This window comes from Convolutriloba macropyga, chromosome 7, assembly GCF_964194025.1.
Source record: "Convolutriloba macropyga chromosome 7, txConMacr16.3, whole genome shotgun sequence".
NCBI lineage: Eukaryota > Metazoa > Xenacoelomorpha > Acoela > Convolutidae > Convolutriloba > Convolutriloba macropyga.
In genome coordinates this window covers 3,798,813-3,815,142 of record NC_134474.1, presented here as the reverse complement: position 1 = coordinate 3,815,142, position 16,330 = coordinate 3,798,813, and the positions used below count along the sequence as shown (strand labels likewise).

The 16,330-nt window shown below is 33.5% G+C and overlaps 1 protein-coding gene across 1 annotated transcript in view; it reads right to left on the bottom strand.

Moving 5' to 3' along the window:
- The window catches only part of LOC142342466 (uncharacterized), a 152,251-nt gene that overhangs the window by 131,847 nt on the left and 4,074 nt on the right, over positions 1-16,330 (bottom strand). The window contains exons 3-4 of the mRNA XM_075393805.1: positions 11,452-11,644; positions 555-721 (exon numbers count right to left, since the gene is read on the bottom strand). Of these exons, the coding sequence (XP_075249920.1) occupies positions 555-721; positions 11,452-11,644 (360 nt within the window). The remainder of the gene's footprint in view (positions 1-554; positions 722-11,451; positions 11,645-16,330) is intronic.

Genomic DNA, 16,330 nt, shown 5'->3' with positions numbered 1-16,330 from the left:
GGCCGTTTCTTTAGAACTTTCTAGTCACACGATGATTACTTTCCAGTATTCCAGTATTCTACTGCTTTACGATTACCTACAGTACTCTACTGCTTTACAACTTTTTCAGTATTATATCGTTTTCTTATATAATAAAAACTTCCTCCTAACCCGAACCACCCCATACCCCCGAACCGTTGAAATAGAATGAGAAAACAAATTCATTAGAAAGTACAAAACACAAATAGTAAAAACAATACCAATCACACAGTTAAAAATAAATAACACCGAACAGCTACATAAGCTAAAAATTGTCAACAATAAACCTAACCGCTAACCATTAAACAAAATATTACCTACCACGATTGATAACTCTTCTTGATTAATAACATTAGTAATAACAAATAATTAAATAAACTCAATCTTAATAAATAATCTTACCGAATACACTTACCTAAAGTAACACTTTTCAGCAACAAAAAAAGAGTGGTAATAAATAAACAAAACACTAATAAATGCACACCAAATTAGAAATAATTTTAACAAATTCACCGCCGTCATCTCATACTCTACACCTATCCTCCTGCTCCACCTCCAGCTTCCTCCATCGCCATGCCATCATTCCCGTCTCCTCCTCTCCATCTTCCATCCTCAAACAGGCCTCCAACCTATACATCCTCCAACCCTCCAGCTTCATCTTCACTCCAGCTTCAACTCCACCCTTGCTCACATCTAATAAACACTAAACACTAACACATATTAACCTGTTAGCAAAGATAACACTTATAAATAAAATATAAATTAAGATTTAAACATCTATTTGATGAAACGTTTAAACTTCAAGGTTCTATTCTTCACAACTCTTCCTATCCACATTCCTCCACACAATTATTTCTTCACATCTCACCTTCTCAGCTTCTCCCACACGTCCTCCTCTTCACAACCCATTGAACACAAAACCATCTGTCATTGTTCCATGTTCCATGGCCCAACATACATTCCACAGTAAACAAAATACAAATAACAATATGCTCAAAGTAACAACAGAATGATGAGGGCCGGTATCAAATAACGATAACCCTCATTGGTAATGATACTAGCCCATGGAACCTCCACTAATGATAGAAAAAAATCTCATGTAAACAAATAAGCAAATAGCAAAAAAAACAAAACACAAAGCCCCAACGGGTATTCAACCGATAAACAAAGAATCAAAATAACAACATCATATGAAAAACTGTTCAGAGGATTCAAGGATTGGAATAGACGTTCTGTAGATGTTAAAGTTAAAGAACAATAAACAAAGAAAGACAAATATAAATAAATACAAACAAATAGCAATAAGAACTAATTGAATAAAGGTTGTAAAAATAACAAATAGTAAAAAGGTCCTGAAGATAATAAAGCAGGACCAAACTTCACAACGTCTGGTTATTATACAGCTAAATGTTATATAATAAATTCTCTAACGTCTAGTTTATAACATAATCATTTTGTTTATAACATCCTTTTTATAACAAACATGAGCTATAACATTTAAGACTAAATTCCTGTTAGGAATCATAAACTGTAGAATAACTTTCCTTCTAACGTCACATCACACCCTTTCACAATGAATAACCACATCCATCAACAACATATACGTCTTATCCTCCTACATTCCAAGCGGACGCATTCAACATTGGATATTCGTGTACACACATTTATATACATCTATTCACTTGAAGATAGTATACTAGAAACAATACACTAGTCACATGATACAGTACACTAGTCATGGACATTCCAAACTAGTCTCATTAGAGCAGACTACCCCAATCGAACATTCCAATTCCATATCATCTCATTTGCCTGTTCACATTTAAATCCTCTCAGTTATGCGTTCGCATTCATAACAGATATACCAAATATTTCTACATACTATCTTATAACAAGTTAAAATAACACGTGTTTCGGCCAAACAAAACAATCGACCAAATAAAACAGAGAACGCCCAGTGTTAGTCCAACCAAATGACACTCGATTAGCATAGTTTCGACCGAATAATCTTCGGCCATATGAACACATTTACAAACTGTGTACTTCATAAAAACGGACGTTAAGAATACGGACGTCATAAACCAACGACGTCACAACTCTCGTTAGTGAACATATACCTCATTGGTACCCTCGTTAGTATGAACTACTAATGATAAAAGGTAACAAGGACCCCATTAACAAAGGAAAAAGGAATCGACATTTTCATTCTAACAACACTAATAGAAGAAGAGAACCAAATTGACATCCTCTTCATATCTTCATTAGTAGATGAAAGAGACTTGACATCCTTTTTCAGAGCACATTTAGCAGCCTTTACCAAAATGTGTTGTCAATTAACATGATCAACGCCATATTCCAGATGGTAATTACCAGGATTGATCTAACAACACCAATTAGCAGTTGAAGTTACTACTTCGATTACAAAAACCCATTGTACAAAGCCAAACTAAAACTAGAACCAATTAACATTTACACCAAATGACTTGGTACCCAATTGACATTTACACCAAATAACTTGGTAACTAATTAACATTTACACCAAATACCTTGGTGACATATGACAATTATACCAAAGAACTAGGTAATGATGAAGTTGACGCCACCGCACCATCTACAAATTGACATTTAACAAATTGACACTAGTTGTTCAGAAGAAAACTGGCAACCGGTTAACATTAATTATTAACAGGGTCAATAATTATAAAAACGACAAAAGTACGTCATCATACAAGTAATTATACCAACGTATGCAGAACAAGTATATCAATTACTAAGTACAAGAAAGAGAAGAACAACTTTAACAACAAAAAGAAAGGACTTCAAGAGAATCCTATACTTGAAAAGATAACAGAAAATAAAAAATAGTGAGACCAAAAATTAGTAAAAATTAGACACAATGGAGAAAAAAGAGGAAGATATCCAAAATGTCATCACAATTTCAACTTATAAAGAGAGAAAAAATTCGTAACCAAAAATCACAAATCTGATTTTGTCGCGTGAAATTCAATTGTCTAGCAGTATTTGCAAAAAATTTGAAAATTCAGCTCAGCTGAAAAACTTATTAATTTCAATCTCCAAATATTCTGAAAACAAAATTTTTAACTAGTGACATTTCACAATCTCACCCTACTTCCTCAAAAACATTTTCATTCAGTCTTTCTTCTAAATAACAGCTTCCTCAAATTCATTCCCCGTAAAATATAATTGGGATAACAATACAAACCTCAATTCTCGAAACTAAACCGATAAAACTTCAGAATTGATAAAAGGTTCCTATAACAGGTTAAAACCAAAGTCAAAGTTCTGTCTAAAATCTTCAACAAACATACTTGTGTTTTTTAACCAAACTGACAAATAAGAGATTGAACGCCAATTTACCAGCTACATCAGGTAAACTGAATTATTTCAATTTTTTCTTCAATGTGTTGAATCGCCATTATAGCCAACATTGCTATGAACCAATACCTATGCTATCTGTTAAAGAGTTTATGAAATCTTTAGACAAAAAACCAATTTGTTTTGAAAATGATAGTACAAAAAGACACTTTCATCAACCAGAAATTTCCACCTCGTTGTCATATACATTTCGACGACGACCGACTTCTAGTAAACAATTGTAGAGTTTCAACTAAAGATTACTTATTTATAATTGACGGAACAACTGAATCCGGTCACGATCTAAAACTTTTGGGGAGAACAACATTTTGAACTATTGAAAAATACAGAACCGTGTGAAGAAACAATAACTGAATTTGAAAAGCTAAAACAACAAATAGACGGAGAAAAGTGCATTAATCTAAACGATTTACACACAGTTTTTTTGTAGTATATAAAAAACAGCAGTAGAACAATCAAAAAATTAAATGGTACCAATCATCATAATAGTGATTTACAAATATAAAGATTAACTCAAACCAGATTTTACAATTTTTAAAATAGTATCTGTAACACAGTACAACGAGTGCGGCACAGGTAAGTGTCAGTTACGTCAGTAAATAACTGTCACTTTCCAGTGGAGTATTCACTTTCTTTTACAGATAAATTATGTTTAACTATTTGTTTATATAAACTTAGCATAAATAACATAGACATAAACACATCTGATTTAAATAAAATTACAATCACACATCAGTAAATTATGTCATATGGTTCAACAGACATAGATTCAAATGAGATAAGACCAATAGAAGCAGGACAATCAGAACCACCCAGCAGAACAGGAACACCCACATTGCAAAATTTTAGCATTAGCTCACCAAGTGACACCTCAGTGATTAGTACTATACACACACCAACACCAGAATTAAGAGAAAACCCTTTATACCAACTACTTTTCAACAAAGACAAGATTTTAATTTCGTACAAGAACACTTTAGAGTACAACCAATTCAATCGCCAAACACTTCCCTTTGGTCAGCAACATCACCAAATTCAGCATCAAGTAGTACCGTTACAACACCACAAAGAAGATCAAATTTACCATCTGACACATAAAGTAACACATCACGACATCAATTAAACTTATCTAGTTCCCTACAACCACCAAGAAACACAAATTTATTACCATCATCCTTTATACCAGAGATAAGATTACCTTCAGATCACCCAGGCAGAACCAGATCCACACCTATTTATAATCCTAATCCACCAAAAAAGAGTAGAATCACTGAACATACTTATATCTTTGCTTTAGACCATAATGCTTGGAATCCACCTCCACCACTATACGGACCTACAAATCTCGAAGATACACTTACAAATTGGTCAAGAAATTGACTAGTAAATAGCCTAAATCTCACAGCAAGACAACGTAACACAGCACTTGAGGTCTTAGCAACTCCAAGTATAGAATTAAAATTTAACGCAACAATAAAATACAAAACTATATTTAACCACCCGTTTCACGCAACAACACCATCCATAATAACAACGACAATCCCAGCACCATTTGTTTGCACAGAATTCATATACAAAGTTGACAAATATACCAAGCAAACGTTAGTGACATTTCACAATCTCACCCTACTTCCTCAAAAATATTTTCATTCAGTCTTTCATCTAAACAACAGATTCCTCAAATTCATTCCCCGTAAAATATAATTGGGATAACAATACAAACCTCAATTCTCGAAAATAAACCGATAAAACTTCAGAACTGAAAAAACGTTCTTATAACAGGTTAAAACCAAAGTCAAAGTTCTGTCTAAAATCTTCAACAAACACACTTGTGTTTTTTAACCAAACTGACAAATAACAGATGGAACGCTAATTTACCAGCTACATCAGGTAAACTGAATTATTTCAATTTTTTCTACAATGTGTTGAATCTCCATTATAGCCAACATTGCTATGAACCAATACCTATGCTATCTGTTAAAGAGTTTACGAAATCTTTAGACAAAAACTAATTTGTTTTGAAAATGATAGTACAAAAAGACACTTTCATCAACCAGAAATTTCCACCTCGTTGTCATATACATTTCGACGTCGACCGACTTCTAGTAAACAATTGTAGAGTTTCAACTAAAGATTACTTATTTATAATTGGCGGAACAACTGAATCCGGTCACGATGTAAAATTTTTGGGGGGAACAACATTTTGAACTATTGAAAAATACAGAACCATGTGAAGAAACAATAACTGAATTTGAAAAGCTAAAACAACAAATAGACGGAGAAAAGTGCATTAATCTAAACGATTTAAACACAGTTTTTTTGTAGTATATATAAAACAGCAGTAGAACAATCAGAAAATTAAATGGTACCAATCATCATAATAGTGATTTACAAATATAAAGATTAACTCAAACGAGATTTTACAATCTTTAAAATAGTATCTGTAACACAGTACAACGAGTGCGGCACAGTTAAGTGTCAGTTACATCAGTAAATAACCGTCAGTTTCCAGTGGAGTATTCACTTTCTTTTACATATAAATTATGTTTAACTATTTGTTAATATAAACTTAGCATAAATAACATAGACATAAACACATCTGATTTAAATAAAATTACAATCACACATCAGTAAACAATTCTAATTAATAACCACTAAAAAGCAAAAAAAAACATAAAATAAATTTAACAATTAAGTTCAGTTTCAAATATTGATATCTCAGGTACATTAATTGCAACATACTTAATTTTATCAAAATTTTTTTTTCTAACCATATTTTTAGTTCACTGTATAGTAGTAATCTTAACATATCTGGCAATAGTAACAATAAATGAAGCACTTCGACATCGGAGAGCAATATATGCAAGTCCACCGGTAAACTAAATGAACGAATTACATTCTGATATATATCACATTTGCAAAAGTAATATAGATATCATTGAATTAGAAATTTTTCAATTTGTTAAATTAGCTATTCATATATATTTCATCCTTCGTATGAGTTTAGGATTGGGAGAATTTTTTATAAACCCATAACACACATAAAAGCAACAAAATTCAATATAGTGAAATAAAAATGAATAAAAAATAAAAAATAACAACTAAAAATTGATCCAAATCCAGACGTAGAAGAAACAATCTATTACACTCTACACTCTACAAAAATGTAACCAAAGAATCGGATTTCCTGAAAATTCACCATTACACGGCAACGTTTTATTATATTATTTAGACCTCAGATTGGATAATAACGAAATTTGGATCTCAAACATCGGAGCAGAAACATACACCACAGCTGATATTAACACCAGTATTAATTTTAGCGCGACCCTATATAAATCTTCCGAAACCATGACCTACATCAGGAGCTTAAATAAAAACTTACAGAAATTGGGTCACAAAGTAGTAATAACAATAATCATCAGGAAAGACCACACCATAACGAAGTCACTTATCTAACAAATATACCAACATCTCCAGAAGTTGATGATAATCTAACACAAGGAAACGAGAACCCGTACACCTTACGGCGGGAGCATACTCCAAGGAAAGAACTACTACGAGCACGACGTAGATCATCTCTATCTTTTCCAACACAAGAATCAACATTAGTGTCATATGGTTCAACAGACATAGATTCAAATGAGATAAGACCAATAGAAGCAGGACAATCAGAACCACCCAGCAGAACAGGAACACCCACATTGCATAATTTTAGCATTAGCTCACCAAGTGACACCTCAGTAAACAGTACTATACACACACCAACACCTTCAGAATTAAGAGGGAAACCCTTTTTACCAACTAGTTTTCAACAAAGACAAGATTTTAATTTCGTACAAGAACACTTTAGAGTACAACCAATTCAATCGCCAAACAGTTCCCTTTGGTCAGCAACATCACCAAATTCAGCATCAAGTAGTAACGTTACAACACAACAAAGAAGATCAAAGTTACCATCTTACACATAAAGTAACACATCACGACATCAATTAAACTTATCTAGTTCCCTACAACCACCAAGAAACAAAAAGTTATTACCATCATACTTTATACCAGAGATAAGATAACCTTCAGATCAACCAGGCAGAACCAGATCCACACCAATTTATAATCCTAATCCACCAACAAAAAGTAGAATCACTGAACATACTTATATCTTTGCTTTAGACCATAATACTTGGAATCCAGCTCCACCACTATACGGACCTACAAATCTCGGAGATACACTTACAAATTGGTCAAGAAATTGACTAGTAAATAGACTAAATCTCACAGCAAGACAACGTAACACAGCACTTGAGGTCTTAGCAACTCCAAGTTTAGGATTAAAGTTTAACGTAACAATAAAATACAAAACTATATTTAACCACCCGTTTCACGCAACAACACCATCCATAATAACAACGAAAATCCCAGCACCATTTGTTTGCACAGAATTCATATGCAAATTTGACAGATATACCAAGCAAACGTTAGGATTTGCATCGTTTTATAATCGACACACAGGATTATCATACACATGTCATTTCAATTAAAAATAATATTATTAATTTTATCAATAATAATATTATATATTTACGTGAAAAAAAGAAACAAAAACACAATTAGAACACCGATTACATAACAGTGTTAAAGAACGTATCAAAGATCGTATTCACGAACGAATGCAAGAACTAATAAAACCCCATCACCATCAAAATAAGGCTAAAGACAAACATTCAAAACACTTTCGAACAATTAACACTAGGTACACAGAACACCTAAATAACACAACTCACAAAACAACCTTAAAACTCTATAAAGAAAATATCCACCACGAAGCTAAAATCACAGAAATTGAAGAATTCCCAAACAATACAGACTATGAAGCCATATGGGATATAGCCATAGATAAATGGACACGAAATTGGAACTTCTACAGAAAAAAACTAACAGAAAGCATACTATCAAATCTAAACATACATCACAAACGACAAAAAAGGCAAACAAACATAGAGTTAATAGAATTAACAGGAGAAAATGCAAATGGTCCCGCAACAGGACCACAAGATATCTTTATCGAACATTATGATTGCGACGTAGAAGAAATCAGTAATGTTAAATATTATGAACTTAACAAAAATTCAGTATATGCAAGTTCAAACCATTAGACCTAGATGTGACACAAACTGAAGTACAATTATTGTCAAAAGCGCGAGCAGTAGATATAAAAGCATTCGCTGTCACGGGAACGATAAATCAAAGAGTAGAATGGTGTTCACAACACACCGATTACATACGAGCAAACAGACCAAGCTACTACTATTCAGATGCACGACGAACAATAATACTAGAAGCAGACGAAGTTCGAAACGAACTTGCTAGAATTAATTTATTGAAAATCACAAGATAAAAACAAGCAAACTATAACATTTCATTTAACTACTTAGATAACCCTCAACTGCAGAAAAAACTAAAAGAAGTTCAAGGACGAATCCAATTTGACATAAATACTCCAATGGTACAACCGTATGCACGAATAGTCTACGACTATACCAACCCTTTGTGGATACCAACCACAGCTAAAAATCCACAATCACAATGTCTTAAAGGACGAAGAAGACAGAACCAAATAGATATCCTTGATTGGACAATCGAAATAAAAAAAGTGTCACTAATACTTAACCTAGACACAGAAGAAATATCACTAATGGGAACAAAATTAACATGTGATCTACAAAAGGGAGATTGTCAACCGATACCCCTCACAAAAGCAACAATTGTCTGGGAACCACAAACACATTGTCAACTATTCGAACTTATTCGATTTGATGCTTTCATGGTAAAATATCAAGAACGATATTGGATTGAAACAAACGCAGAATGGACAACAGTCCAGGAACATGATTCAACAAAAAAGACTATTATGAATGAAACCCGCTCTAAAATCGCAACTAGATTCGAAGTATACCCCACAATAGAACGCGAATATGGCTCACCTCGCCCGATTCATAGAGCCGAGTATGACGATGTTTACATATTATACGAATACGGATTCAATATGAACACAAGAAAGAAAATAACAAAAAAGAAAGATAAATTTGAAGACGAAAAACTTATAAAAATAAAACCAAAATCAATAACCGCAGATCATACACAATATGAAGATGAAGAAAACAAATATTTTTATTACGGTTTTGTAAACGAAAACACACACATTAACATGAAAATGGACCTCTACATGAGTAACATATACTCTAGAATAAGTTAGACTCTTAGAAATCTACAAAAACTATAAAAAAAATCATTAAAATGGCTAAGAGAACTCAACATAAATGGATAAAACTTTCAAATTGATCAACCTAGCGTAAACTTGAAAGAAATCTTCGACGGAGAAAGGCTAAAAGACCAGGTTATATCCATCTTTGGCCGGGGTTGGTATATACTAGAAAAAATGGCCATCACATATTCAATGCTAAGTATGATACTAATTATAACAAATCTCGTAATAGCAACAAACAATATTGCTAACAGAAATATTGCTAACAAAAATATTGCTAACAGGAATATTTGGAATATTTTCGCAAACACTAACACAATTAGTTGCACAAATACAAGAAGAAAAAGAATACAGTGATGATAATAATACACATCATGGAAACAACAATAATAAACCAATTAAATTAAAACAAACGTTTCGTAGAGACTCTACGGACTTACCACATGTAATAGAAAATGACAGACCAACAGAGGTTTATTTTGAGCCAAATTGAAAACATTATAAAACAACTATTAGAAGAACAGAAACTGGCTTACAGTTAAGAACTCTGGAGTCTCCAAAAAAACAAAAACAAAGACCACCTCTACCCGAAAGAAAATATAAACATGAACCATTTCGGATAGACCTATTCACAAAAAATCAATTAACCACAATATCAGAAACCACAATATTTAAAGCAAAAGAACAACCACAGCCACTACCGCCACTGCAGCCACAATTGATAACTCCACCACCCGTGTGTGTATCAGTGTATGGGAAACCAACCATTGCCTAGTGCACCCCAACTCCAACAGCCAACATCACACATGCACGAAAAAATATCACCATATGAAATACCACAAATAATATCTAAACAACAAAAACAATCTACCTCATACGAGATACCAAAACCTTCTATAAATAATACGACTACGTTAATTCCTTCAGTAATACTCATGGAAATACAAAACCCACCACCAATAGATTTTGAACAATTGAAAATAACCGCAAGCAAAATCTTTAACAGCAGTCACAGTCTAGATATTATCAATAACGAAGACCAACCACATACAAACGATGTCACATATTATGATACACATTCTACAGGTACATACGAAGCATAAATATAGAACATATAAAAGTAACACCTAACAGGTATTTCACTACACTAACCTTCAAATTGTATTCAATCATTAACATAACCTGTCATACGAATTCTGACACACGTAAACAGTAGAATACTTTTCTACAGTGTATATAATTTACACAGCTATGCACATTGACAACGACTGTATGAAACTTACCGTTCAATAATGTACACTAATAGCCTCCACAGTAAACAAATATCTCAGTGTAATACAATTACATTTCTCGTTGTGTACGAACACATAAACACACACACACACACACATATCCATATGTGTAAGATAAACATCTTTGAATAACTCCAATGCGTCACTTAACAGTTTCCATCTATAACCATAACCATTTTACATCTATAACCAGATCTAATCAGTTCCAACGAACTCATGTATCACAACAGTATTAATATTTATCACAGAGTATTGTAACACTAATAACTGATAACAGAGGGAAAATCAAGATATATAGAACCTACCCTTGAATAGTAACATTCAACTGAGTAGTAACAATGGAACAGTAATATCTGAACATCTTGGTATGTCTTTGTATATCTAAAAGCTGCATGTAGTGACAATTGTATATATTCAATAGTAACACCTAACAACATCATTTTAGATTAATAAAGGACCATATAACCATGTTCTTTCACATACTATGCTTTGGCAATGGCCAATAACGTGGAATAGGAAGCCGACTCTCCTCTCAGGTACAGTGTTGAAGAGGAAGAACTCAATTCCGGTCATTCCAGCCCTGGAACGATACACGAAAACGCGTCGGAGTGTAGCACAGAAACCGACGAATATGACGAAAGGGTAACAACAATGCGAATAGAAGTTGCCAATGAGTCTACATCAGAGAAACATACTCAAACGGCACTCAATCAGCCCACACCAATGGAGATTGCTCGCATCATCAAAGAGAGATTGACACGACCAAACGTAACAGATGTAAGACGTTAATTAGAATCTTTCCGCACTAGGAAGAATAAATAACAAAACCGATCTTACTACCACAACACAACACACGAAAATACATAGTTACCAACAAAACAGACCTGTAAGAAAAATATCAAATCAGAGTGTACCGTTCAGATCACCACCGCTACCAAACTACCCACCCCCAGTCAGACCACCACCGCCACCACCCACCGAGGATATTACAACTAACATGCATCAAATGCAGCAACGTGTACAACAACGTCGGTTTGAAAGAAACTCGGCACACATAAGACCGAACAACCTTCGTTTTCCATATGCGGTAACACCCCGTAGCAATAACAGAAAATCATTTTTTCATTTATCAACAAATGAACAAACACCGACACAAACAGCTATGGAAACAATTTGGTTCGCTGAAATGGAAACAAAAGATTTGAACAATCCACACAGTAGTACCTGCAATTCACTACTATCGTATAGAAACTGGGCTAACATGCCGTACGATTCAAGATCATATAACTTTGTAATAACACCACTTCATAACTTGAAGGATAGAGTGTCTGAATTCTGCCCACCCCTCCCTTCAGAAAATACAAACACTGTAAAGCAAAGCACCAAGAATATGGGAAGGGATAAAATACATCAAGCGATGTATCCAAAATTAAAGCAGTTCTACAGCTTGACAGAACGTTTTTTATACGACTGCGACTATGAGTTTAGAGTACCTATATCCTATGCACGTTTGACCATCTTGTGGCCAAAGCGTCACAAGATCTATCAGCCTTCAGCGCTTTTAACCATGAACTATTTCAACTTAGTTTCAATTTTTTACATCCAACACCCAAAGACGTACAGAATAACAACTACAGAGTAAACGAAGCTAAACTAATACGTAATCTTATATAATATACTTTTTACAGGGACAAATCACAGAATACTGAAAAAAGTTAATTTAACATAAATGACCAACTTACATCGCCTTATTTTTTGAATTACGGTTACAAACTAAAATGGGATTATACAATCGGAACACTCAGAAACTTTGACCCTGTCAAAAACTATTACATCTTCCAGCCTAATTACGCACCCGAAAATAATAATTTGCATTAATAGTTCCACTCGAAGCACCCAAGCCATGTGAACAAAATCATACATACCATCTTGAAGGCAGCGTAACAAATCGAGCCTTCCTGAACAAAGTCGAATTCCACATTGAACGAGAAACAACAAACTTTGAAAAAGAAATCCGTAAAGTTGTTAAAGCATCGATTACGGAGATCAGCATCAACAACCTAACTGATATGCTAGCGGACCCATTGTCGAAAGACGAACATTTCATAAAGGAGTACACACACTATAAGGATCGAACGAACCATCCGGATCAAACAGAAATCCTCTACTAGACTAGTAACAAAAACTATACGATCTAAGTGTATTTTCCACCCTGTTGTAATATTTCCATATCTGTGAATACATTCCATGATAGATATCAAACCTACTGTCTTATAGCAATAACCCTGTAATCGAATACAAGCATTTTAGACTATTTGTTTTTAGTGACTATCCTCCTTGATAACTTTCACCCTAAATGCTTATCCTTATTGATTATCTACAGGACAATTTTTTGTATACATTTCTTAAACCGTTCTATCTGAATGTCAGTACAAATATATTTTACGCCATTACCATATGTTTTTAACATATCCATAAACGATATATGTACATGTATATATGCACAGATTTTCCCATAGTTAGAAAAATGTATTCTTCGCATGCAGTTTTGTAGATAAAAAGATATTAAAAATAAAAAGGAACCTGATAGTCTTTATTATGAACCATTTGATAGAATTTCTCGAAAACGGAACAATAAATGAATCAATAATAACCATTGTTGTGAACAATTGAATATAAGTCAATTGTGTACAAAAGAATATTTAAACACTAAACAGTGTAGAACAATTCTCATATACACGTACTGTGTATAACATGTAAATTACGAGTTAAAATATAACAGACAATTACACATATCGCATGCAACTGAATCATGACATGGCAATTATATGGGAATCAGACATTATTCTAACGCCAACGGTAATGAACCCCAAAAACCAAAATACACAACCGTGTTTAAAAATTATGTACTCACATAATCTGTTTAAAACTTTCAAAAAACGACCAAATCCAGATAAATAGGTTAAATTGATGATTACACACAATCAAATTCACTGTATCAACAGATAATGACATACCATTAACAGTACTGACATGTATTTCTCAACAGTACTGACATGTAATTCTCAATAATAACAATTCTTTGACATTCTTTATCAACTATAACAAATTGTAACATTGACCATAACAAATTGTAACAGTTCAGAACAATACTAGCAAACAGTTCCAAACATTTATAGATTACAGCCATTTACAGTAACAACTAACAAAGTATAAGCGACGTTTATCTCAGTAAACGTCCGGGAAAAAAGTGTATGAAATAACCGTTAATGGGAATTAGGCAATTGGAATTTCCATGCCTATTCAGCTAATATATGTTCCGCTTCAATTAAAAAAATTAACAGAAACGAAAAGCGCTTGGTAAGAACCTTTGCAACAAAACAGGGAACAATAACAAAATCCGACATGTAGAATTATGACACAACCATTCGTAGGAAGCAGTTTATTAAGAATAACCCATGACTCACAGAGACTTCACGCCTAACACATTCGCTTTGGCCAAAAAATCCATGTCACCTTTTTAACAAGAACAATTTTTCTTTTCCCAACGGAAGGGATACTACGTAACAAAGAATATCATTACAACCTATTAAATAAGTTTAAATTAAAGACCAACTAACAGCTAACACAAACAAAAAGAACTCAAGTAAGTCAGGTAAGTCATCGGACATCAAGAGCGCCTCCGAGATCAACACCAGGGCCGTCCCAAAAGATCTTCACCCACTGGAAGTGTTACTGGAATAAATATTTTCATGGTTGTTGATGTTCAATCCTTGCTTTGTGGGCAACCTGTGTCCAAGAACTGACCTACTGACGAACCGATCAAAACGCAACACAATCAAAAAGAAAAAAGAAAATACCTCAGAGAGATTAAAGAGAAATTTTCTGACTGTATTACTCAAAAACATTCAAAAACTCAACAACCCGGAAAGATGGAGTCAATGTTGATTGACATCCACAAAAGAGAAGAAAACTTTATTTATGAAAAAAAAATAAAGTCACAAATACTCGTTACTGATTGGTTGAAAAAAAATAAATATCTTCCCTTGAATGTTTGACTGTTTCCCTTCTCAGACTCTCTTTAGTTGGTTCCTAATAGAGTCATACCTGATATAATAATGAAGTATATTTCTCTCTATCTATTTCGCCCTTGTTTTGTATTGAGATATACGTTAGACTTTAGCATTGGGGCCCGCGCACTGTCTACTGAAATTCTGGTAGAAGAGTAGCAGACTAGAGATATAGAACTTTAGTTAGTCAGGAAAGCCTTAAGATTAGATAAAATTCTTGAGACACTATAAGACCTCAGTGGAGTAACCTCGCATGGTAACCCTACTTGAGACACGTCTTATTTGTCAGAAAACAGCTAAGGTATTTCCTCTACATCAAGACGGAAGTTTTGAAAACCCTCCAAACTATCGACCAATAAGTCTACTGTCATCCCAAGCAAAGTGTTTGAAATAGTCTTGAATACAAGGATGGTTGAAATCTTCGAAAAACATCAACTTTTTTCAAACGAACAGCTTGGACTCCGGCCAATACGCTTATTCGCACACGCTATCGCATCAGTTACAAAACTGATGCGAAATGTTGTTGAATCACAAATAATGAGTTTCGCTTGCTTCATCGACTTTCAAAAAGCATTTGACATAATTGATTATTCACCTTTTATAAAAAAACTGGAAAATCTAGGCTTTCGAGGAAAAATTAGTACACTCATTGCTTCATTCCTATAAGATAGAGATAATTTTTGTAGTCAACGGATCAAATGAGTCGAAAAAAAAACTATTGTAGGTATTCAACAACGATCAATTTTGGGCCCATTGCTGTTTCTTTTGTTTATCAAAGATCTGCCTCAAATTGTTCAAGATAGTTCAAAAATAGCACTTTTTGCAGACGACAGAACAATTTTAATATCAAGGAGAAAATTCGGAAATTGAGGAAAAACTCAATAATGACTTGAAAAAGGTTGAAGTTGATGTTCAAGAAACAAACGTGTCATTAACAGTACGAAATGTAAAATTGTGGGTTTTGGACGGAATGTACAAAAATAAAAAAATCTGCTATTAGGCGAAGTGCTTCAAGAAGCAGTTTCATTCAAATATCTAGAGGTGTTCATAGATAATCATCTCAATTTTGATCTACACATTGAACATGTTGTCAAAAAGTTAGCAAAACTCAACGGAATGCTGTTCTGAGCAAGAAATTTATCTCAAAAACTTTTTTAATTAAAATGTATAATAGTTATGCCAAACCAATGGTATCGTATGGCATTTTAGCTTACGTTTCGGCAAAAAAAAACAAAACTCAGTTCTATTTTTTGTCTACAAAAACACATTTTAAAAACTATCTTTCTCAAGAA